General features: G+C 42.0%; 1 protein-coding gene across 1 annotated transcript in view; it reads left to right on the forward strand.

Annotated features, from left to right (window-relative positions):
* Positions 1-26,137, forward strand: part of LOC149442440 (uncharacterized) — a 94,633-nt gene extending 68,496 nt beyond the window's left edge. Inside the window, exon 2 of the mRNA XM_089656109.1 lies at positions 23,636-26,137. Coding sequence (XP_089512235.1) covers positions 23,636-24,377 — 742 coding nt within the window. The 3' untranslated portion in view covers positions 24,378-26,137. The remainder of the gene's footprint in view (positions 1-23,635) is intronic.
* The last annotated feature ends 397 nt before the right edge of the window (positions 26,138-26,534 follow it).

Genomic DNA, 26,534 nt, shown 5'->3' on the forward strand with positions numbered 1-26,534 from the left:
TTGAATGACAATTGCGCGGCCATGCAACATTGTACCCATGTGAAATTTGTGGCATTTTTTTCACACAAATAGAGCTTTCTTTTGGTGATATTTAATCACCACTGGGTGATGTATTTTTTGCGCTATAAACAAAAAAATGCAAAAAGCAAATAAACTAAAAAGTTTATCTTTGTTTCTATTATAAAATTTTGGAAACAGGTAATTTTTCTCCTTCACTGATGTGCGTTGATGAGGTTGCACTGATAGGCACTGAAGAGGTGGCACGGATAGGCAGCACTGATGGGCACTGATAGGCTGCAATGATGAGGTGGTACTGATGAAGCGGCACTGGTGGGTATTGATGAGGAGGCACTGATGATGCTGCACTGACAGGCGGCACTGATGGGTGGCACTGATACGTGGCACTGATAGGTGGCACTGATGGGCAACACTGACGGGCTGACTGAAGGCACTGACTGACAGCCCTGACAGGTAGCACTGACTGATGGTACTGACTGGAGGCACTGATAGGCGGCATTGATAGGCGGCACTGATGGGTGGCACTGCTGGGCACTGATGGGTAGCACTGCTGGGAGGCACTGCTGGGTGGCAATGCTGGGCACTGATGGGAGGCACTGCTGGGCACTGGTGGGTGGTACTGCAGGGCACTGATCATCAGTGCCCTGATTATCAGTGCTGATCTCCTTTGGCAGCTGCCAGTTATCAGCAGTACTTTCCTCACGCAACTGTATTTGCTCCATGATCTGCTGGGTCATTGGACACAGTTGATCACATGGTAAAAGACCGCTGTGATTGGCCTTTTACCCCATCACGCGCTCAGCTGTGTCCGTAGGACACAGCAATCATGGAGATCACCGGTTGCGCGCCCCTGGGGGGGCGAGTCCTGGGAGGATGTCATATGATGCCCTCCCAAAACTGGGTAACCGTGCTGTAGCAGTCATTTGGTTATAGTGTGGTTACCAAGTGGTTAAAATGAAGCCCTCTGGCAGTGCACCACTGACAGGGCTTCCATCTTCCGGGTCCGCAAGCTCCAGCCATCTGACTGGCTGAGCCGCAATGATGTCACTCCCGCGCATGCGCACAGGAGTCTCGTGACACGGCTCAGTGCTCTGAAGGAAGGGCATGGGTATGCCACTCCTTCAGAGAGCATGCGCCAGCTCTAAAAAAGAGCAAATATCATTTAGGAGATATTCAGTTTACCTACAGGTGAGCTTTAATATAAGCTATTTAATATAAGGATCCCTGTTGAAAAAGTCCGGATGTGACGAAACGCGTCCGGGGCACGTGACGTGGTAACGTATTGACGTTTTCCGGAAGTGCCGTGGTGGCCATTTTGGGTTCTGGAACACGCGGCTGTTGTCACCCTGGAGACTTCCATCTACTACCTGGCTCTCCTTCAGAGTGGTATGGCCATGAACTTATAGTTACCGCTGAGGAGTGATGTTGTTTTGACCATCTCGTTATATGGAAGCTGATCTCATCAAATTTTAATGTAAGTTGCTACAATAAAATATGTTTGTCATCTAATACATATACTGATCCCTGGTCTGTTTATGAGGTCTATGGGAAGTGTTTGGAGAAGATGGTAGAATAATGTTTGGAGGCAATCTCATCTTTATTATGGATCCTATGCTGATTTTATCTATGTTAGGGTAATTATGCACTTTTTATATTGTGTGCAGTGGATTTATTAATTGAGTTGTTGGAGTCCTGACATTTCACGATTGCTGGGCACTTTAGTTTGTCTGCATGTGACATGTGTGGCACTTTATTATAATACCTGGGATAATACACTATGTTTAGAATCTTTTTCTTTGAGGTATATGAAGATTTTCTGGAGTATACTATCAATCTTATTCGGGGATATGAATTATTGTGAAATCACCTGCAAGAATTTTTGGACTTTAATTTGGATTTTACTTGGACTTTAGGTGTAGTGACACTTTATATGTGTTTATTTAATCAAGTCTGCTTATTATTATTTTTATTTGTTTATGTACTTCAGGGGAAGGAGTGTTAAGTGACTTGTTTGGGTTTTTGGGATAGGTAGTTGAGTGCTTTTTTTCTTATACAATTTAATATAAGCTTAGCTGTAGTTAAAAGATATAAAAGTGGTTTTACTTCCACTTTAAATGATGCTATGTGATTGGGAACATGTAACAAATACAAAGTAGGTACATACCCAAATCCATAGTTCTGCTCAAGACTTGCTTCACCTATCATACCCGGACCATCAGGGTGGTGGCTACTGTAGGTCCGTCTCCACCACTCTATATTAAGGATATGAAAAAATATATCAGCTGCACTCCAAATTTTACTCCTCTGGCTGTATGTATTGATTGTCAGCAAAGTGACTGCATACAACATGTCTCTACCGGAGCAGTGAATTGCACAAGGAAGGTTAGTTTTCGGGTGGAGACAATCCATAAATACAGCAAGGAGCTAAATTTGGAGTGCAGCTGCTATATTTTTTTCAACTATAAAGTAGGTGTTATCCCAATTTGGCTTCAACAGTGGAAATACACTTTAAGGCCACCATTCAAGAGGAGATTGTGTAAGTCAATGGGTAAATAAAACCACAAAGCCATAGTAGGAGCCATAGTATGATTAGACATGCCATTTTAAATCCCTAAAAATATAATGATTTACAATAGTGTACCTTACAGACCAGAATGTTGTCACTGTATAAACATTATAACTGTTATTGGTTAATAATGTGGTCAGCAATGTTCTATGAAAGTGTATTTCCTCCTCCCAGTCAAGTGTGTGATGACTTGAATTGTTCCATTTGACAATATGTTGATGATGACAAAGAATGCTCAATCCAGTTTCAATTAGGTACCAACCACAAAATTTCATTCTGCAGCCTTGAGTGCCATCAACCAGCCATAGTCGTCTGCCAGCACGGATGCTGTTGTGGCATGCACCCCTATTGTATAGATGAATAATGCCGGGATTAGATGTGACATGACTTACACATCTCCGTGTATTACTTATGTTATGATTTTCTGTAGCTAGGGAGCTGAAGAATTTCTACAAGTAAACCACAGATTCTCAACTGGGGGTATGTGGACACATCTAGGAGGTATTCAATCTTAAACAAAATCAGTCACAACTGTATACGGTATACGGTTTCAACAAATATTTAAGTATTTGTAAACCCAATATGTTAAGTATCATGTAATCTTTAAAGCATATCTAAACCTAAAACTAAAAATATAATATATTGTGTATGGTGGCTGCATTAGTTTTCATTTTCTTTTGCTTTATTTTCACCTGGTAATCCTGCCAATTGTATACTTCTCATCCATGGGTGGCCACATCTCCCCTCCACTGTATCTATGGAGGGAGCCATGGTTGTCACCCTAGGCTGCTCTCTTGATATGGACTACAGACATGTCTATACCTCTTCATCTTCAATGCATGGGTGGCCGGGCAATTGGTAGATGGGATAGACAAACTCTTTAAATATGGACATGTGCTGTTTTTAAATGCTAACTATGCAACTAAGTAAAATGGTTAAACACTGCCTGGGATCCGCCCACATCTTTCACCAAGCTGACTTTTTTTGGAAAGCTTCAACCAAGTTCAGGGCAATTTTGTATGGCATTTTTCCGGTCAAAATCTTCACTGTCCGTGATGATGATATTGGTTTAGCCTGGAATTACACCCTGTGACATTAGTAACATTTTTACATTTTTAGTATGTTTGGCATCATGCCTCACTGTATTCACTTTTATTAAAGTGGTTGTAAAGGCTCAAGGTTTTTTACCTTCATGCATTCTATGCATGAAGGAAAAAAAAACCCCTGTGTGCAGCATCCCCCCCCTAATTCTCACTGAAGCCCTCTCTCGATCCAGCAATGTGCATTGGAGTCTCAGCTTTCCTTGGACTCCCTCCTCTCATTGGCTGAGACAGAAGCGGGAGCCATTGGCTCCCACTGCTGTCAATCACAGCCAGTGAGCCAATGAGAAGAGAGAGGGGATGGGGCCAGAGCTGTGGCTCTGTGTGTGAATGGACACACGGAGCAGAGGGTGCCCCCATAGCAAGCTGCTTACTGTGGGGGCACCCAACAGGAGTGAGCACCGGCAGGGGAACCGAAAAATGGAGGATCCATGCTGCTTTGTGCAAAACCACTGCACATAGCAGGTAAGTATAGACATGTTTGTTTTTAAAAAAAATAATAAGCCTTTAGAATCACTTTAACCGCTTACCCACTTCCATATAGCAGATATACCGCTACACGGCGGCACGGGTGCGCAAAATCACGTATATATACAGTCATGGCCGAAATTGTTGGCACCCTTGATATTTTTCCTGAAAATCAAGTATTTCACACAAAAAAGGTATTGCATTAACACATGTTTTGCTATACACATGTTTATTCCCTTTGTATGTATTGGAACAAATATAAAACAGAGGCAGAAAAGCAAATATGACATAATGTCACACAAAACCCCAAAAATGGGCTGGACAAAAGTATTGGCACCCTTAACTTAATATTTGGTTGCACACCCTTTGGAAAACATAACTGAAATCAGTCGCTTCCTATAACCATCAATAAGCTTCTGACACCTCTCACCCGGAATTTTGGACCACTCTTCCTTTGCAAACAGCTCCAGGTCTCTCTTATTGGAAGGACACCTTTTCCCAACAGCAATTTTAAGATCTCTCCACAGGTGTTCAATGGGATTTAGATCTGGGCTCATTGCTGGCCACTTCAGAACTCTCCAGCGCTTCTTTGCCATCCATTTCTGAGTGCTTTTTGACGTATGTTTGGGGTCATTGTCCTGCTGGAAGACCCAGGATCTTGGACGCAAACCCAGCTTTCTGACACTGGGCCCTACAGTGCGACCCAAAATCCTTTGGTAATCCTCAGATTTCATGATGCCTTGCACACAGTCAAGGCACCCAGTGCCAGAGGCAGCAAAACAACCCCAAAACATCATTGAACCTCCACCATATTTTACCGTAGGTACTGTGTTTTGTTCTTTGTAGGCCTCATTCCGTTTTCGGTAAACAGTAGAATGATGTGCTTTACCGAAAAGCTCTATCTTGGTCTCATCTGTCCACAAGACGTTTTCCCAGAAGGCTTTTGGCTTACTCAAGTACATTTTGGCAAACTGTAGTCTTGCTTTTTTATGTCTCTGTGTCAGCAGTGGGGTCCTCCTGGGTCTCCTGCCATAGCGTTTCATTTCATTTAAATGTCGACGGATAGTTCGCGCTGACACTGATGCTCCCTGAGCCTGCAGGACAGCTTGAATGTCTTTGGAACATGTTTGGGGCTGCTTATCCACCATCCGGACTATTCTGCGTTGCAATCTTTCATCAATTTTCCTCATCCGTCCACGACCAGGGAGATTAGCTACAGTGCCATGGGTTGCAAACTTCTTGATAATGTTGCGCACTGTGGACAAAGGCAAATCTAGTTCTCTGGAGATGGACTTGTAACCTTGAGATTGTTGATATTTTGCCACAATTTTGGTTCTCAGGTCCTCAGACAGTTCTCGTCTCCTCTTTCTGTTGTCCATGCTTAGTGTGGCACAGACAGACACACAATGCAAAGGTTAAGTGAACGTCTCTCCTTTTTATCTGCTTTCAGGTGTGATTTCTATATTGCCCACACCTGTTACTTGCCCCAGGTGAGTTTACAGGAGCATCACATGCTTGTAACATTCTTATTTATCCGCAGTTGTGAAAGGGTGCCAATACTTTTGTCCAGCCCATTTTTGGAGGTTTGTGTGACATTATGTCGAATTTGCTTTCTTTCCTCCCTTTTTTTGTTTTGTCCCAATACACACAAAGGGAATAAACATGTGTATAGCAAAACATGTGTTAATGCAATACGTTTCGTGAGAAATACATGATTTCCTGGAGAAATATCAAGGGTGCCAACAATTTCGGCCATGACTGTATGTGATTTTGCATTTCTGGGTAGGGGGCACACGCGAGCCACGTATGCGCCCTACCTGCACCGCCATTCGCAGCCGCAGATGTCAATCTCTGGGTCCCAGCCGGCGATGACCCGCTGGCGCCTGCTGATTACCGACAATCACTGACAGGGAGGAAGACTGTTTTATTTACAAACAGTCTTCCTCCTTGTCAGCTCGGGCACACTGCTCGGGATGACTGTGCTGTGCACAGCCATTCCGATCAGTGTGCTTGCAGTGAAGCACACACCCCCAACCCCTAGTAAAACACTCCCTACACACATTTAACCCTTTGATTGCCCCTCACATTAACTCCTTCCTGCCCAGTGCCATTAGTAGTGACAGTGCTGTTTTTTTAGTACTGATCACTGTATTGGTGTCACTGGGGATGTCAGTGACACCAAGTTAGTTCCCCCCCAGTGTCAGGATGCCCGCTGCAGTCCCACTAAAAGTTGCTGATCGCCGCCATTACTAGTAGGGAAAAAAAAATCCCAGTATCTATACTGCCATTTGTAAACGCTATAACTTTCATGTAAACCAATTAATTTACACATATTGGGATTTTTTTTTTAGCAAAGACATGTAGCAGAATACATTTTGGCCTAAATTTATGACGACATTTGAGTTTTACATTTTTTTTACTGGATATGTTTAATAACAAAAAGTCCAAAATATTCTTTTTTTCTCAAAATTGTCCATCTTTTTTGCTTATAGTGCAAAAAAATCAATGCACAGGCCATCAAGTACCACTGAAACAAAGCTCAGTTTGGGGGAAAAAAGGATGCAAATCTTATCCGGGTGCAGCGTTGCATGACCGTGCAATTGTCAGTTAAAGTAAAGCAGTGCCGTAACGCAAAAAATGGCCGGGTCAGGAAGGGGGGACATCCTTTGGAGGGCAAGTGGTTAAGCTAATTTTTTTTTGTGAATCCGTTGCAAAAAGTTTAATGCAAGATCCTACCAATAACGGCACTTCCTGTTGCAGGCTGACAATGTTAAGCCATTACCTCGCAATTAGCAGCAGTGTTGTCAGCCTACCATGTACACTCCTTTAGCTGACTTTTGGGCAGCAGTCCCAATGAGAAAATACGCATGGCAGGCTGCGAACACTGCCACTAATTGCAAAGCAGTGGCGTAACACTGTCAGCCTGCAACAGGAAATGCTGTTACTGGCAGGATCTCCAGTTAAAAACCTTTGTGAAGGGTTAGGTAAACCATTTATTGGGGTCTCTATTGCAACCAGCCATTGAAATGCAACGACTGCTTGGGAGAACTTCTGTTTCTCAGCAGTGGACTTCCTCAGCAACATGCATGTGCGCACCAGGAGCTCTCACAATGCTTTTGATTGCGTTGTCATTAGAGAGTGCAGATCACAGGCAAAAAGCACAGAGCCAATTAGAGTGGCTCTGTGCCTTGCGAGTGTTGTGACATCCAATCACAAAGATCACAGAAGTAAACACTACTTGAAAACAAAGTAGTAAGCCCTCCCCTTCCTCTCACAACAAATCGGCCTTTTTATCTCATATATCTACGTATGAAGTTGTAAACGGTATGAATTTCTGCTCGTTTACAAAGATCCTTTAGTCTGTAGCCTGCATTGAAAAAAATTGTAGTGAGGCACAATGCCAAACATACTGAAAAATAGATTTTGGCTTCACATGCACTTTAAATACCCACTCTAAACAATATGATAGTGTGACAAGAACACGCCTATCTGAAAAAGAAGGTTTCTAAAAGATCCACGCGGAGTAGTATGAATTCAAATGAATTTAACAATACTTTATTTGATCACATAGATCATGGGGAGGTTAAACATAAGCACGGTGTACATATGAAAAAAATAAAATCATGTTTAAAAACACTTAGCGTCTTCAATTAAGGGTCATCTTAGCCAACAGAGCACCATATAAGGCAGAGTGGTGTAATGATGGACTATTCCATCATTACACAACTCTGCCTTATATGGTGCTCTGTTGGCTAAGATGACCCTTAATTGAAGACGCTAAGTGTTTTTAAACATGATTTTATTTTTTTCATATGTACACCGTGCTTATGTTTAACCTCCCCATGATCTATGTGATCAAATAAAGTATTGTTAAATTCATTTGAATTCATACTACTCCGCGTGGATCTTTTAGAAACCTTCTTTTTCAGATAGGCGTGTTCTTGTCACACTATCATATTGTTTAGTATGCTGTCCCCTGGGTTTATGTATCCACACTTGTACAAGTGAGTCGGAGAGGTGCTTATGACATTAACAATTAGTGTCATTTTTGGTGGCTTGCTTTTGCTTTATTGTTGTGACTTTAAATACCCACTCTGGGCAAAATATAACCCCCCTCCCACCCCCTCTTTAACCCATCCTGGAATTTTTTTTTTCACCTGGTGAAGCAAGGTATACTCACTTCACTATACTAAGTCCCTCATCCAAGTCCCTTGCCACTGCCATTGCCAGGTGGAGGGGACCTTTAATCCACTTCTGCAAATGTTCCCTCACTGGTCAACCCCTGACAACCCCCTTGCAATGACATCACTTCTCTTGTGGACTCTGAGAGGACCCCACCACTGGACAATAACAAGTGACACCTGAAGAAGGTCCTTGCCGAAAGAGGAGAGAAGACTCAGGACTGCGGGTTTAGCTAAGTGAAAAGGGCATTTTGTTTCTTTTTTCTAATACAAGAATCAGTTAGAAGGGAGTGGTGAGGGTAAGAGGAGGCTAATCTTTATCCCGGTGATGGTCTTTAAAGCGGAGTTCCACTCACGCTGTCAAAAAATAGAAGTCAGCCGCTACAAAAACTGTAGCTGCTGACTTTTAAAAATCAGCCATTTACTTGTCCCTCGGTCCTGTGGTGTGTCCTCCGCAGTCCTGTATTCCAGGAGGCCGGCATCCTCAGTGTGGGCACCCGGCTGTGAAGGCTTGTGGCTTCACAGCCGGTTACCCACTGTGCATGCTCGAGTAGCGCTGCGCTTCATGAATGGTCCTGTAGTCTTCTGGGACCTGTCACTTGTCCCAAAAAACTACAGTAAGGGAGGACACCTTCCGCTTCTGATTGCCTAGGTGATCGGACCGGAAGTGGGAGTGGGTACCTGTCAAATTCGCCCGCCCCCCAAAGGTGGCGATCCTTAATGGGGAGCGGGGGAGCAGTCCGTAAAACGGAACTTCCCCTTTTGGGTGGAGCTCCGCTTTAAAGTGTTGCAAAACCACAGTTAGAGCAGTCTTGTGACTTCTATCAGTGTCCAGCAGAGCACTGGTCAAAGCTTGTAGGAGGAGTTTTCTTTCTGCTCTAGGAGTATGTGAAAGCTCTGACCTCTGTCTGAACAGTGCTGATTGGCCCTGTGTTGATCACATGCACCTTCCCATGAAAAAAAAACCTCTCTAGCAATACACACCAAACTGAGCATGTGCATGTGACCACCGGTTCAGTTCGTATCAGGTGGACATTTCAACAAGAGGAGGGGCAGAGAAGAATGGATCAAACAGCCTTTTTACACAATGCTGAGGATTAACCCCTTAGGTTCCATAGGTTCCTATCTGTTAAAGCTTGTAGGTGAACTTCTTTCCACTCTAAGAGGATGCAGAGCCCCTGACCTCTGTCTGGACAATGCTGATTGGCCCTGTGCTGATCACATGCACTCTCCCAAGAAAAAAAAACTCTTTTGCAATACACACTAAACTGAGCATGTGCAGAGTGACTCCACATGATATGTATTATCAGGAGATAAGAGAGGGACACTGGAAGAAGGGGAGGATCAGAGAAGTCAGGATCAAACAGCATTTTTTACACAATGCAGAGGATTAACCCCTTAGGTTCCACAGTGAGTCTAACAAGCATGCTTTACTGCATATACAGACTGATTTTACTGTTGTGGGTTTATTAACACTTTGGAAATTATTTACTAAAGCTAGAGAGTGCAAATTCAGGTTTACTTCTGCATAGCAACCAATCGGCTTCTAGGATTTACTGACAAAACTGCTGATTGGTTTCTATGCAGAAGCAAGTCTGATTTTGCACTCTCCAGCTTTAGTAAATAAACCCCTTTAAGTCTAGTTTCACACTTGTGATGTGCGGGACACCACATGTAATTCGCACAAGAATCGCACCGCATTCCTGCGCAAATCACATGCGATGTCTGTGAGGTGCAATATGAGCCATATATTTTGGATGGCTGAAATCGCACCACATCTGCACCAAAAAGGAGCAGGACACTTTTTTTATCCCGCGCTTGGCTCGCATCAGATGGGTATAAACACCCATGCAACGTGAATTCTGTGTTTCCAATCCGTTTCTGGACGTCGTTAATTAAACATTGACACCCACAGCAGATCACATGAATGCCGTGCGATTGTAATGCGGCACGGGAAACGCACAGGATTCTCTGTTTCACGCACTGCATTAGTGGGAACCGGGTCTAAATGTTATTTTCTGCTGGGCTTGGTGCGTTCACTACAACCCTTGTACGCATTTTCTACATCTCTGGGTAGGTTGGCCAGGTCTGGGGAGCTATGTTTACTAGGCAGTCTTTTGTACGCCTTAACATTTTAAGTGGAAAGCACCCAACCACCCAATTTTCCATCGTTCAATAGCCATATCCACTTTCAGAGAGTAAACAGTTCTGTACCCAAACATTGTACAGGTGACAAAGCTCAGACCTCCCACATCCTAACGGGAAGAGGTGACTTCTGCAAACACAGCGTGATCAATTCATTCTATTATACGGCACCAGAGAAACACACAGCCCACAGCTTGTTATCAGACCAAGGCACGTCTGCATTACATACCGCTTGGTGATCTCCAGGTATCAAGCTGCAGGATACCGATCATATTAGAGGTAAGAAACACTAAAGAGTATATCCTTTTTTAATTGCATAATTATTTCGATTATAATCGCAAATTGTTCTTCATTTAAGATTTCAAAACTCTGTACGTTTGCCAAATTAGTGTTTATCCCCACTAGATGCTCTATTGTAATGCCCCATGTACACGGGACACTTCTGAATGATGGAAACTGACTGCTGGAAAACGTAGGTTAAAAAAGTCCGTTTAGCCGCGTTTGCATACTGCATTTATGCGTGTTTATGTGCGTTTGCATTTCAAAGCGTTTTTTAAAGATAAGCACAGCAGAACCTCCCAAATACCCAGAATGCACTGAAAAGTTGTAAATTATTAACTATTTCAGACTGTTTCAGAGAAATACAGAGAGTAGAAGCAGAGACAGCAGTAGGTGTTGACATTAGTTTAGGTGTGAGTTACTCATTAACATTTCTTTTGTTTCCAAGGGTGGGAAAGGTGTCTGGTGGAGTGAGTCATTAAGGTCACCTGGCAGGGGGTCTTCATGAGGAATTTGAGGTGTGAATGGTCATTAACATATCTTTTGTTTCCAAGGGTGGGAAAGGTGTCTGGTGGAGTGAGTCATTAAGGCCACCTAGCAAGGGGTCTTCATGAGGAATTTGAGGTGTGAATGGTCATTAACATTTCTTTTGTTTCCAAGGGTGGGAGAGGTCTGAGGTGTGAATTGTTCATTCCAATGTGTGACAAGCTTGGTAGGAACATCCTGTGTTCAGTGTTTTGTCCATCTGAGTACCTTGAAAATGCTTTGCATGTATTTTTCATGATGAAAAAAGGCTCTGGACAGCATCGGGAACTGGAAGACTTAAAAAAATGTTTCGAACGCAAACGCTTATAAACATGATTTGCCACGTTTAGCCGTGTTTACAAGCGGTTTGCGTTTGAAATGCTGATAAAATCGACTGCTGAACACAAGTTTTCTGCGTTGAAAAAAACGACTGTAAACTCAAATGCCTGTAAATGCCTGTAAATGACTGTAAATGACAATGTGTACATGGACACATAGGAAAACATTAGGGAGAGTTCAGGGGCTGTTAAAAAAACACGCTGAACAGCTCCTAAATGTGAGTTTATCAGCTGCAGTATACATGAGCCCTAATTCTGTTTCCATGATTTTCCTGACATTTTTTAGGCTCCATGCACACTAGCGTTTTTTATTAAGCTCAAAAAACACTGTAAAATGGTGTTTTTAGTAGCATTTTAGTAGAGTTCAGAAGCTGTTAGTATGATAGTGTTTTATAAGCGTTTTTACAGTACATGAAGAGATGAAAAGAACCTAGAAAAAAGCTGTTAGGAGTGTTTTAGCAGCATTTAGCAGCGTTTAGGAGCATTTTGTGTTTTTTCTGCTGGAAAAACGCTGCAAAAAACTCTATAAAAACTATTTTTTTCTCTGCTCCTAGACGCTGAGGCTCAAAAATGCTAATAGCCTAAAGTAGTGTGCATGGATGTATAGGAGAACACTATTTAGCTTCTAGGAACAGAAAAAAAATGCCTTAGATTGTACGCCCCTTGAGGGTTAGAGACTAATGTGAATGTACAATATATATGTAAAGCGCTGCGTAAAATTAACAGCGCTATGTTAGTACCTGTAATAAATAAATAAATAATAACAACTTTTAGGAACTTAAAAAATGCTAGTGTGCATGGAGCCTTACATTTCATATTTGAAGAGGATGTTTCATAATGGCATGCAATGCCAAGCTGCGGTTTCTGAAGCGAGCAAAATCCTCTCTTGTATTAAAAGAGGTATATACTCCAGAGAGAGAGATATCGTATTATCCCTGTACAGATCATTAATACCTCATCTGGAATATGCAGTTCAGTTTTGGGCACCTATTCACAAAAAGAACATTGGGGAACTGGAGAAAGTACAGAGAAGGGCAACCAAACTGATACGAGGCATGGAGGAGATCAGCTATGAGGAAAGATTAGAGGAACTGAATTTATTCTCTCTTGAGAAGAGGAGATTAAGGGGGGATATGATCAACATGTATAATACATCAGTGGTTCATATAGTGAACTTGGTGTAGAGCTATTCACCCTGAGGTCATCACAGAGGACAAGGGGGCACTCTTTACGTTTGAAGGAAAAGAAATTTAATCTCTAAACACGGAAAGGTTTCTTCACATTAAGAGCTGTGAAAATGTGGAATAGACTCCCTCAAGAGTTGGTTCTGGCCAGCTCAGTGGATTGCTTTAAAAAAAGGCCTGGATTCTTTCTTAGATACACAGAATATAACTGGATACTAACATTTATAGGTAAAGTTGATCCAGGGAATATCCGATTGCCTCTCGGGGGACCAGGAAGGAATTTTTTTCCCTGCAGGAGCAAATTGGATCATGCTTTGCTGGGTTTTTTTTGCCTTCCTCTGGATCAACTGTGGATATAGGATTATAACTTTTTTTTTAATGGTTGAACTGGATGGACTTTTGTCTTTTTTCAGCCAGACTAACTATGTAACTATGTTTCAATGTAGGTCAATAAAGCAAAAAAAATACATCAACCAAGAGATTTTTTTTAATGCAATGCATTCCTCCGTACCTACATCCCCAGGATTATAGGTGAAAAACCTGTAACCCCAAACTGGAACTTTAATACTACAAAATGAGAACATATTCCCTGGAACTCATAAAGACTGACGCAGACCGATTTTACGAAAGCGTCTCTCATGTGTTCTAAAAGTGGTGCAGCATGTGCAAAATTCATGTACCTGTCTAGAAATTATACTTGAATTTGGTGCATGCTGCGCCACCTAAGAATCCATGCAAGACGCTTTCACTAAATTTATCTGCACCAGTTTCTCACTGTACGCCAAAGGAGAGTTGGTCTTAATTAGATCCACTTTCGTAGATACGAACTGGCAGTGTTTTATTTTGTATTTGGGGTTTTGATTGCAACACACTAGGGGGGATTTACTAAAACTGGTGCACACAGAATCGAGTGCAGCTATGTATGGTAATCAATTGGCTTCTAACTTCATCTTGTTCAATGAAGCTTTGACAATGAAACCTGGAAGTTGATTGGTTTCTATGCAGAGCTGCACCAGATTTTGCAAGCTCCGGTTTTATGAAATTATTATTATAATACAGGATTTATGTAGCAGCAACAGTTTGCTCAGCGCTTTACAAAATAAAGGGAGACAATACAGCAACAATACAGTTCAATACAAGAGGGATAGGAGGGCCCTGCTCCTTGGAGCTTACAATCTAAGAGGGAGGGGCTAGCGGTACAAAAGGTAATAACTGTGGGGGATGGACTGGTAGGAGAAATAGAAGCTTCTGTTATCAGCTGAAGGCGGGATAGGCTTCCCTGAAGAGAGAGGTTTTCAGAGATCGCCTAAATGTGGGAAGAGTGGGTGATAGTCTGATAGATTGGGTTAGGGAGTTCCAGAGGATGGGGGGGGGCTTTGTAGAAGTCCTGGAGACGAGCATGGGAGGAGGAGACAAGGGAGCTAGAGAGCAGGAGGTCGTGGGAGGAGCGGAGATTACGGTTTGGGTGATATTTGGAGACAAGATTGGTGATGTAATTTAGGGCAGAGTTATAAATGGCTTTATATGATATTGTTAATGTTTTTTTTATTTTATTTGTAACATTAACAAATATTAACAAATCTCCCCCAATTTAGAAGCGGCACATTCAATTCACCACAATGTAAAAGTAGTGCATTTTAGAACTACCTGAATTTGGTGCACGAGTCGCTGTCAGAACCAAAAGTGTCGCAGATGCTTCATGAGTCTGGCACAATACATTACGAAGAGGGATTAATGCCAGAAAAGTGGCACAGCAGCACACACGCACATTTTATTTCCAGGCCATGTGAAACTTAATTTGTGTTTACTATATCTTTGAGTAGATTAAAACGTGAGAAATCACATGATACGTAATAAAATAAAAATAACATTTCTTGTATAAGCAAGGAAACAGTATTCTCCCTTGGGTTAAGACACAAGCAAATCGTTTTAGATCTGGTGCACAGGCAGATGTACCTCCATCCTTAATACTCCAGAAAAAAACAATATTTAATGCCCGTGGGACTTTATAAAGGTGCGCCTGCACAACAAACATATATAAAATCTTTATTTTATTAAATTAAAAATGTTTTTTGCTATAAAAAAACTTTAACTTTTAAAGTTTAATTTAAACTTTTTTTTTTTAATTTAAATAACACAGAAGAGCTGATTTGCTATATTACCAACCTCATCCACAGATATCGCCCAAATCGCCCGCTCTGCTCCTCCCAAGACATCTTCCGTTCTAGCTCCCTCATCACCTCCTCCCATGCTCACTTCTCCAGAGATTCTCCCATCCTCTGGAACTCCCTACCACAGTATGTCCAGTCAGCCCCCACCCTGTCTGCCTTTAGGCGATCTTTGAAAACTCACTTATTCAGGGAAGCCTACCCCACCTCCACCTAAGAACTGTGCTTGAATCACCTCCACCAGATCATCCCCCGCAGCTATCACCTTTTGTATCATCTCCCCCTTCCTTTAGATTGTAAGCTCCACTAGCAGTGCCCTCCTATTCCTTCTGTACTGAAATGTATTGTAATTGTACTGTCTCCCTTATATTGTAAAGCGCTGCGCAAACTGTTATATAAATCCTGTATAATAATAATAATACTGTCAGTCTATTTTAGCATAGACAATAACTATAGAAATGACATATTTCTACAATCTTCTAACACGCTCAAAGTTAAATTCCAATACTGAAGTGGAAATCACCTGTGGCCCCTACACTAGACTATAGGAGGCACTTAGTCAACTCGCCTATTCCACTCTATAAATTCACATATCTAGGGTTTGTCCCAAGAATTGTCCAAGGTCTAGGACATCTGGCTTGATGCAACTTCAACAAACGTCTCCTCGAAGGCAACCTCCCTAGGTCAGATATAACTTGACGCTGGTATCTACAGTGGCCCTTTGCGGAGGTGGTCTTGGGGGGCGCTATAGGCTACCGTGTATGTATCCTGACCTTGAACGGTGTGAGTTCTAGTATTCTAGGAGATGCAGATTCCGGACTTTATTTTCTCCTGCTCTGAACCGAGCGCACAGGGAAGTAGGGTTCTGCAAGGTTTGTTCCGTTTTAATGGTTCTTTTTTTGTATTTAGGTGATCCACGTTATGCCCAATTGGCTCTGTTTTGGCTCAATAGGAAAGAATCTATTAAATTCCATAAACGTACAAAATAAATGGATGGACAAATTGCTTCATGAGACTAAAAATGATTTGCGAATATTAATTCACTTCATCAGGAATAGATGCTGCTGACAGGGTGTCTATAAAAAGGAAATGAACAAATTAGGATAAAATATCATACATACGTCCACATAAAATGGGACACATCAATCTAATCTATGTATTTACAAACCAGATGCAAGAAGTTAAAACAAAAGAGCTTTATGGATGGTAATTGCCAGAGGGTGTGGGAGAGCGGGGACTCACACGGTCCAGTCCAACAAAGAGTGAACAGATAGGAATGGACCTGTCAATGTATGCAGCACTTTACATGTGTATATCTATATTGTACATTCACATTGGTCCCTAACCATCAAGGTGCGGACAATCTAAGGTCCCTAACTTACATTCATACATACTAGGGCCAATTTAGACAGAAACCAAGTAACCTACCTGTATGTGTGGGAGGAAACTGGAGTATCTAGAGGAAACCCATGCAGGCACAGGGAGAACATGCAAATTCCAGGCAGGTGGTGCTGTGGTTGGGATTTGGACCAACAACACTAGTACTGCACGGCGGAAGTGCTAACCATTTAGCCACTGTGCTGCCCCCTAGTCCTCTAAGGTGTCACTAATGCCTACAAAAAACATATAGGATAATACTGCAATACACATGACCATATAATAAAAATACTACCTTAAAGTGTTACTAAACCCACAACAGTAAAATCAGTCTGTATATGCAGGAAAGCATGCTTGTTATACTTACTGTGGAACCTAAGGGGTTAATCCTCTGCATTGTGTAAAAAAGCTGTTTATTTCTTTCTTCTCTGCCCCTCCTCTTGTTGAAATGTACACCTGATACAGACTGAACCAGTGGTCACATGTACATGCTCGGTTTGGTGTGTATTGCTAGAAAGGGTTTTTTTTTTCCTTGGGAGGATGCATGTGATCAGCACAGGGCCAATCAGCACTGTCCAGACAGAGGTCCAGAGTTTCACATACTCCTAGAGCTGAAAGAAAACTCCTTCTACAAGCTTTGACCAGTGCTCGGCTGGACACTGATAGAAGTTACAAGACTGCTATATACTGCTGAGGAGAAAAGGTATTTAGCAGTTTATATTTACTAAATTAATTGCATTTCCATATTGTGTGTACTGTGGGAGACCAGATATAGTGAATGCAGGGTCCGGGGAGACCAGATATAGTGAATGCAGGGTCTGGGGAGACCAGGTATAGTGAATGCAGGGTCCGGGGAGACCAGATATAGTGAATGCAGGGTCCGGGGAGAGCAGATATAGTGAATGCCGGGTCCTGGGAGACCAGATATATTGAATGCAGGGTCCGCGGAGACCAGATATAGTGAATGCAGGGTCCGGGGAGACCAGATATAGTGAATGCAGGGTGCGGGGAGACCAGATATAGTGAATGCAGGGTGCGGGGAGACCAGATATAGTGAATGCAGGGTCCTGGGAGACCAGATATAGTGAATGCAGGGTCCTGGGAGACCAGATATGGTGAATGCAGGGTCCTGGGAGACTAGATATAGTGAATGCAGGGTTTAGTAACACTTTAAGTAAGAACCTGTAGATTTTTAAAAAAAAAGTAAACACCTTTTGTAGAAATCATATATAAAAAATACATGAATATATCTATGAAATGAAGAAAGGTAATAAATGATGGTGTGAAAATAGTTATTCACAAATTATAATTATTACAAGGATTATCAGGTATCAACCCATACACACAGAGGAACGTGCATTTCCAATGCACAAATCATATAAAAGATGTGAGTGCTATGTATAAATAACAATGTTATAATATAGAATGATACTTAAAGGCAATTCTCTACTAAATGGCTATAGTTATAGTTATTATAGTATAGTATAATCAAGGATAGCTTGCCAAGTGCGAGGTAATTAGATACATATAAGTGATGACTAAAAATTGTAGTACGTTTACAATTCCTTCTATTTACAGTCCCGGGTCTATTTATAAAATATTTGTTGGATGAATTACACACACATTCTTGCAGGCTGGACAAACGTTCCCCATATTTTCTGTAATAGATTAATTCCCATGATTGTTAGCTCCATCTAGTGGCTAAAATGTGGTATATTTTCTCATTGAGGAATTACAGAAAACTGCATTTTGGCCACTAGATGGAGCTGATGCTCACAGGAATGAATCTATTACAGAAAGCACAGTCAGTGATTAGATACTCCTCAAAGAGGAGAGGGCTATGACATGACAGCAGGGAGGGGAAACTGTGGGTGTGCTAGGGAACTGACTTATTCACTAAAAAAATTCAAAGATTAAAGTGAATAAAAATGGTTATGGAGAGGCGAGTAACCTTTTAAATTACTTGATTTCTCTTTGCTTTCCCTTAATTTTTATAAGTTGGTGACAGGGTCTTTTTAATGCCCGTTGTAATAAGGGCAGAGGAGTTAAAGTGTTATTAAACCCAAAAGCAAACATTTTTTATATTACAGCTTACCAATTCTTGTATGTGGCTGCATTAGTTTTCTTTCTTTAGGCTTTCTTTCTTCTATTTTCATCTAGTGATCCAGCTAGAAAGGTTGTTGTTTTTCAAAAGCACAAGCTCTCCTGCGGAATGTATCAGTTTACATGGATGAAACAAACCATTTAACACTGACAGGGTGCTTACAATGATCAGCTTTTATTTATTCATGTAAAAACTATATCCCAAAAGGAAAAATACTGTTGCAATTTGTTAGTGTATTTAAATCTGCTAGGACATTAAACACTACCCTCCCCCCAGACTGACAATGCTGCTGTGTCTGTTGTGCCCCCCTGTGCTCCTTCATCCAGAGTGAAGGCACTCTAATACAGAAGGTGTGTTACTGGCCAGATCAACAGAGGGGAAAAGTCTAAAAAAGAAAACTAATGCAGCCACCACATCTAAAAATTGGTAAACTGCAATATATTACAGTTTTGGTTTGGGGATTAATACCACTTTAAGACATACTTCCACATTGGCTAGTTATGAAGATTCTAAAGAAAAATGAAAAAAAATGAACTAAATACCAATTTAATGATGGGAATACTGTAACATTGTTAATTGTACACAGTAATTTAACTAAATGTTGCTCAGTTATTGTTTACATGCACTTTACGGAAAATTAATTAGATGTATTGATTTGAATAGTCATCATTTTAAAACAATATCTTGCTTTTTAATCACACTGCTTCTATCGTTTTACTACAGTATTTTTGTTTTTAAAGGGTAATTCCACTTTCACGAAAAAATATAATAGAACAAAAAAAATACAGTATACACAATTGCTGCACAGACCATAATTGTCTTTCCTTTTCAACCTGCAGCTGCTGTCATTTTCAGTACAATTCAATGCAAGATGGCAACCTGGACACTGCTGGTCAGTGGTGGACCCCAGAAATGTCATTTCCTGCTTGTGTGATTGGCTCATTGATTTTCCCAGAAGTCTGCACTAAGATACAAGTCAAAGTTTAACCACTTCCATACCGGGCACTTTTACCCCCTTCATGCCCAGGACAATATTCACGTTTCGGCGCTGTTACACTTTGAATGACAATTGCGCGGTCATACAACATTGTACCCAAACTAAAATGTTATCATTTTCTTCACACAACTAGACCTTTCTTTTGGTGGTATTTAATCACCTCTGGGGTTTTTATTTTTTGATAATTTAACAAAAAAAGACAGAAAATGTTGAAAAAAAACATGTTTTTCTTTGTTTCTGTTATAAAAGTTTGCAAATAAATAATTGTTCTTCAGAAATTTAGGCCAAAATGTATTCTGCTACATGTCTTTGGTGAAAATAACCACAACTAGTATTTATTATTTAGTCTGTAGGAAAGTTTTAGAGTTCACAAACTATGGGATAGATCTGAAAATTGACCAATCCTGAAGTACTGACAGCCAATCTAATTTCTTGAGGTCCAAGAATGTCAGAACAGTACAGATATTCCCAAATGTCAGAACAGTACAGATATCCCCCAAATGTCAGAACAGTACAGATATCCCCCAAATGTCAGGACAGTACAGATATCCCCCAAATGTCAAGACAGTTCAGATATCCCCCAAATGTCAGGACAGTACAGATATCCCCCAAATGCAAGGACAGTACAGATATCCCCCAAATGCAAGGACAGTTCAGATATCCCCCAAATGTCAGGACAGTACAGATATCCCCCAAATGTCAGGACAGTTCAGATATCCCCCAAATGTCAGGACAGTACAGATATCCCCCAAATGCAAGGACAGTTCAGATATCCCCCAAATGTCAGGACAGTACAGATATCCCCCAAATGTCAGGACAGTACAGATATCCCCCAAATGTCAGGACAGTTCAGATATCCCCCAAATGTCAGGACAGTACAGATATCCCCCAAATGCAAGGACAGTTCAGATATCCCCCAAATGTCAGGACAGTACAGATATCTCCCAAATGTCAGGACAGTACAGATATCCCCCAAATGCAAGGACAGTTCAGATATCCCCCAAATGTCAGGACAGTACAGATATCCCCCAAATGTCAGGACAGTTCAGATATCCCCCAAATGTCAGGACAGTACAGATATCCCCCAAATGCAAGGACAGTTCAGATATCCCCCAAATGTCAGGACAGTACAGATATCCCCCAAATGTCAGGACAGTACAGATATCCCCCAAATGTCAGGACAGTTCAGATATCCCCCAAATGTCAGGACAGTACAGATATCCCCCAAATGCAAGGACAGTTCAGATATCCCCCAAATGTCAGGACAGTACAGATATCCCCCAAATGTCAGGACAGTACAGATATCCCCCAAATGCAAGGACAGTTCAGATATCCCCCAAATGTCAGGACAGTACAGATATCCCCCAAATGTCAGGACAGTTCAGATATCCCCCAAATGTCAGGACAGTACAGATATCCCCCAAATGCAAGGACAGTTCAGATATCCCCCAAATGTCAGGACAGTACAGATATCCCCCAAATGTCAGGACAGTACAGATATCCCCCAAATGCAAGGACAGTTCAGATATCCCCCAAATGTCAGGACAGTACAGATATCCCCCAAATGCAAGGACAGTTCAGATATCCCCCAAATGTCAGGACAGTACAGATATCCCCCAAATGTCAGGACAGTACAGATATCCCCCAAATGACCCCTTTTTGCAAAGTAGACAGTTCGACGTACTTCATAAGAGGCATGGCGAGTTTTTTAAGTTGTAATTTATTTGTAATTTTTCGGAAAATGAATGTTCACAATTTTTTTTACATACTGTCACCAGTGCAGTACAGCATCATCATATAATTTTTTGTATAATTTAAAAAATATATATATTATTTTTTAAATTAAATTTTCTCTTTTTTTAAGATTTTTTTTTCATATTGTACTATGACCAAAGTAGTATGATGTTACCATAGTAACATTGTACTACTTTGGGGAAGTGATCAGTAATTTTTCTATGGTGTCCTCCTGGAGGAACGAAGTGTTCGCCGGGCCGCCATTTGGCCATAGGCCTGGTTAAGCATCCTCTGCAATAGGAATTTTATTTTGGTGAAATGCTCCCTTCTAAACTACTTCTAAAGGGATGCAGACACTGCAACTTTTTTTATCAGAACAATACAAGGGCATCAGCTGATTATATTGAACACCGACACTCCCATTAAGAAATCAGTATTCCAAGAACATAGTTCAACACATAGAAACATAGAAAAGTGACAGCAGAAAAAGACAGAGTGGTCCATCAGATGGTTTTTCTTTTGTTTGTCTGTTTGTTGTTTTTTTTTTTTATTGTTTTTTGTTTTTTGTTGGTTTTGGGTTTCTTTGTTAAATTTTTTGTCTGAGTATAGATCTATGCTTGTCACAAGCATGTTTGAAGCCTTTACTATTGACTGGCTCACTACCTCTGCTGGAAGTGTATTCCAAGCATCAACTACTCTTTCAGTAAAATAATACTTTCTATGATTAGTTTTGAACTTTCCTCCAGTTAGTTTAAGGTCATAATCCCGTGTTCTTGATTTTGGTTTCATGTTGAAAATACTGCCCTCCTGAACCTTATTCACCCCCTTGATGTATGTAAAGGTTCCAATCATGTCTCTCCTTTCCCTTCTTTCCTCCAGGCTGTACATATTAAGTTCCTGAAGTCGCTCTTGCCTTTCACCATTTTTGTTACCCGTCTCTGGACTTATTCTATCTTATCAAGAACACAGTTCTGCTTGTCTGCCTCCCCCCTTTAACATTTAGCACCTAACTTGTTTTGGGTGGGGGAGTGGGTACCTGGTTTTGACAGGTACCCGTTTCCACTTCTGGCTGGATCACCTAAGTGATCCGAGCGAAAGTTCTCCCCCTTTTCACCCGAAGCCTTCTGGGATAGATCACAGGACCCAGAAGACTGTGGGACCATTCACAAAGTGCAGCGAGGGTTGAACATACACATTAGAACGCCAGCTGTGAAGCCAGTTTCCCTTAGTTAAGATGCAAGTGCTAGGGACCCAAAGTCGGTGAAGAATCAGTTTGGGTGAGGACATGGCTGGATTCCTGGACAGGTAAGTGTCCTTATATTGAAAGTCAGCAGCTACAGTATTTGTAGCTGCTGACTTTTCTTTTTTGGGGGGAAGAGACTAAAGCTTCTCTTTAACTTCTTCCATGCCACCCTTTAGCAGCAATACTGCTACAGGGCAGCATGGGTGTGCAAAATCTTGTATATATATGTGATTTTGCAATCCTGGGTAGGGGGCGCACATGCGCCCTCCCCATGCTGCCATTTGCCTCCTCGCTCGGCTGTCAATCATCAGGTCCCGGATGGTGATTCCTGGCCGGCACCCAGCGATCTCGGACGGGGGAGAGCCCTGCAAGCAAACAATACAGATCTCTCCCCTGTCAGCTCTAGTATGCAGAGCCATACAAAGCAGTGTGCTTACACTGAAGCACACACACAGCCCCCATAGTAAAACAGCACACAGTTAACCCCTTTGATTGCTCCCTTCCTGCCCAGTGCCATTAGTACAGTGTCAATGCTCTTTATTAGCACTGATCACTGTATTGGTGCCACTGGGGATGTCAGTGACACCAAGTCAGTTCCCCCCCAGTGTCAGAATGCCCGCCACAGTCCCGCTATAAGTCGCTGATTGCTGCCATTTACTAGTGAAAAAAAAACACGTATTGGGATTTTTTTTTTAGCAAAGACATGTTGCAGAATACATTTTGTCCTAAATTTATGACAAAATTTTATTTTTTTTATTTTTTACTGGACATGTTTAATAGCAAAATGTCAAAAATGTTGTTTTTTTTCCTGAAAATTGTTGGTATTTTTTTGTTTATAGCACAAAAAATAACGCACAGGCAATCAAATACCACCGAAAGACAGCTCTATTTGTAGGGAAAAGAAGACATTTCATTTGGGTGCAGCATTGCATGACCGCGTTATTGTCAGTTAAAATGACACAGCAACATATCACCAAAAATGGGCTGGTCAGGAAGGGGGGTAAATCCTCTGGAGGCCAAGTGGTTAAGAACAGATACAGGTAGGACTCTGCTATAAAGTTTGTTAAAATCCTTGCAATGTACATAGATCACCCAGAGGGGGTTGTTTTTTTTTCCTCAACAACAGTAGAGTTACTTTTTAGGTCATTTTTGCCTTCCTTCCTTTTTTTCCTCCTATTTTACTACTTGTATCTTTTATCTATGAACAGGACTTTCACCACGTCTTCAATGGATCCACCACCCAAGCACCGGCCCAAGACTGCTCCAGTTATAACCAATGCCTATGTCCAGAACAAACGAGAGGATGCGTGTCTATGTGAGAAGCTGGACAGCCTACATTACCAGCACTATGCCGGCCTCATCAAGCTGAGGCAAGCTGTAGGCCACGTCGTGAGACAAAAGAAAATCCTGCTTACCCAACGGGCCATTACGCCTCAGTCAACACTGGATCACGTCCTGGATGAAATCCATACTTACAAGAAAGATCGGCAGGGTTCCAGTCTCAGCAAGAGCTTCTTGCCCACCAGCACAGAACTGTATGCCGACAATGGTACAAGTTCAAAATGGCCTCCTCCGTTTAGTCAGAGTTTGCCCAATGTCTATAAACATCGGGAGGTGAAAACATTTCCCTTGGTCACCTCGGGCAGAATAGTTCCAATCATGGAAAACGCAGAAATGAAATCGGTGGAAAGTACAGTGAGATATCAGCAGGGTTTGGAAAAATTAGCAAGGAGACCTCGAGCCACCTCACCCTTGGAGAGGAGATCACACAGCAGTATGGATTTACTGACATACAAGCAGCTGAGAGAGATCTCTCGTCTAGAAAAGATTTCCGAGAGGGAAGCCGAGCGCCAGAAACAACAGGCAGAACTTGAAAAGAAGAACATCAACAGACAACTGGACAATGCCCTACAAGAGAAAGTGCACAACTTCCTCAAGAAGCTGGAATAAACACTGCTTTACCTTCAGGGCTCATCTACACTTGCAGTTTGGGGTGGGGAGGGGGCAAAAAAAACATGTTTTAGCCACATTTCTACTGCCCCCAACCACTCCCCCTTAAAGTGGTTGTAAAGGCTAAAGGAACACCAATTCATTTTTTTAAAATAATAAACATGTCCTACTTACCTGCTCTGTTAAGTGACTTTTCACAGAGCAGCCCAGATCCCTGCCGCCGCTCCTGGTTCCTCACCCTCAAGGAAAGCTGCTGCTGCTCCCAATGGGCTCCTGCTGCTGTCTCAGCCAATAAGGAAGAAGAGTCCCCAGACAGCAGAGGCTGTCGAGAACATCGCTAGATCGGAGGGGGCTCAGGTAAGGATTGGGGGGTGGCTTGCACACAGAAGGTTTTTTATCTTCATGCATAGAATACATGAAAGTAAAAACTTGAGCCTTAATACATTCTCTACAAAAACCTTCTGTGATCTGCTCCCCCCACCAGGCCCCCCTAAATGCTTACCTGGGCCCAAGGGCGGACTGACCATTTGGAAACTCGGGCACTGCCTGAGGGCCCAGGGTCAGTAAGGGGCCCCATGTGATGTCCCTGTTATCTTTCATAGGCTTTTTTGGATGTGGTTTGAGTGTGGGCGAGGACACAGGGGCCCCATGATCCCCTTTTGCCCGGGGGCCCCATGAGTTGTCAGTCTGCCCCTGCCTGGGCCCAATTTCGAACCACTGCTGTGCCCGAGAGCAGCAGCAGTGCTCTCTCTCTTTTTATTGGATATGGAAGCAACAGTGGCAACCATTGGCTCCTGCTGCTGTCAATCAAATCCAGTGAGAAGGAAGCCAGAGGCCGAGTTGCACTATGTGTGTCTATAGACACACACAGTCCAGCTTAGGAGAAATCCTGCACATCCACCCCGATAGCAAACAGCTGCTATGGAGGCAGACACTGCAGAGAGGAGCTGAGAGTTCCGGTGGGGAACCCAAGAAGAGGTAGTTCAGGGCCGCTCTGTGCAATACCATTGCACAGAGCAGGTAAGTGTAACATGTTTATTTTAATTACTAGCTTTTAGTAACGCTTTAAGCTTCAAAGGCAGCAGATGGGGCTGGACACTGTAGCCACTACACCAGGTAAACTTCCTGTTGCGTTTGGCAGCGTGACTGGGTCCATGCTCCAATCACCTTGTTGCCTTGCGGTGGTGTGGTATTTACAGGGTTAAAACAGGCAGTGAACAGGTGACCTCCTCACCCCCAGTCAAACTCCTCTGAAAAGCAATCCAACCACAGATCGCCTTTCACGCATGCGGTTACAGCTACATGTGTAAACTAAACATAAGTCTTCCTCAGATGTTGGTTCAAGTAGTTACAATATACTATTTTAGAAAATTGTGAATTTTCCAGTAAAAATAATGTAGAAGGTGTTACTGGCATACAAATGACATAGGGTTACGATGTGGAATTCCAAGCACAAATACCGTAATTGATATACAGAAAATATTGTCCTTTAATTATAACTGAGGATGTAATTAAAGTGTAGCTAAACCCAAGAGCAAAGCGCTCTCAGCACAATAGTGTTTACCTAGGGACACAGACAGTATGTGCGGCATATGTGCTGGGAAGTGCTTAATAAACTAATGAATGATTCTCATGATAGCTTGTATCATTTTTAGTAATGACAGCATCAATGCAATAAAAACACTAACTTATGTTATGGAATTAGTAACTTTATACCGTAATAATTAAAAATTGTTTAATAAATAATCTTTGAACATGTGTCTGTATGAGAGAATTCTAATCCAACCGACTTTTTTTTTAGCAGTGAATGTTTGTTGAATGTCACTTACACTGCTTTATATGCCCTTTAGACGTCTGATCAGAAAAGACGGGGTTGAAACATCTGCTGATCTTTTAAAGGGAAAGTATTGTGTACTTTCAGGAGGCATGTACATTACTGTGTTTATCCTACAGCTCAGATACATGCTTCGAGCTGCCCCCTTCAGTCCTCCTTCTCACCCCCTGGCAGATGTGTTCAGGTCAAACACCCGACGCACAGGATCATTTCCACTTTGGATCTTGTTAAGTGTTTGGTGGCCCTTAATCATGCCAACACTGCTTTCTGCATCATTAAGGCTGGCCATACACTATACAATTTTCTGTTCAATTTCTGCCCAG

This window comes from Staurois parvus, unplaced genomic scaffold (assembly GCF_062004578.1).
Source record: "Staurois parvus isolate SC_StPar_1 unplaced genomic scaffold, SC_StPar_1.0 ptg000886l, whole genome shotgun sequence".
Taxonomy (NCBI): Eukaryota; Metazoa; Chordata; class Amphibia; order Anura; family Ranidae; genus Staurois; species Staurois parvus.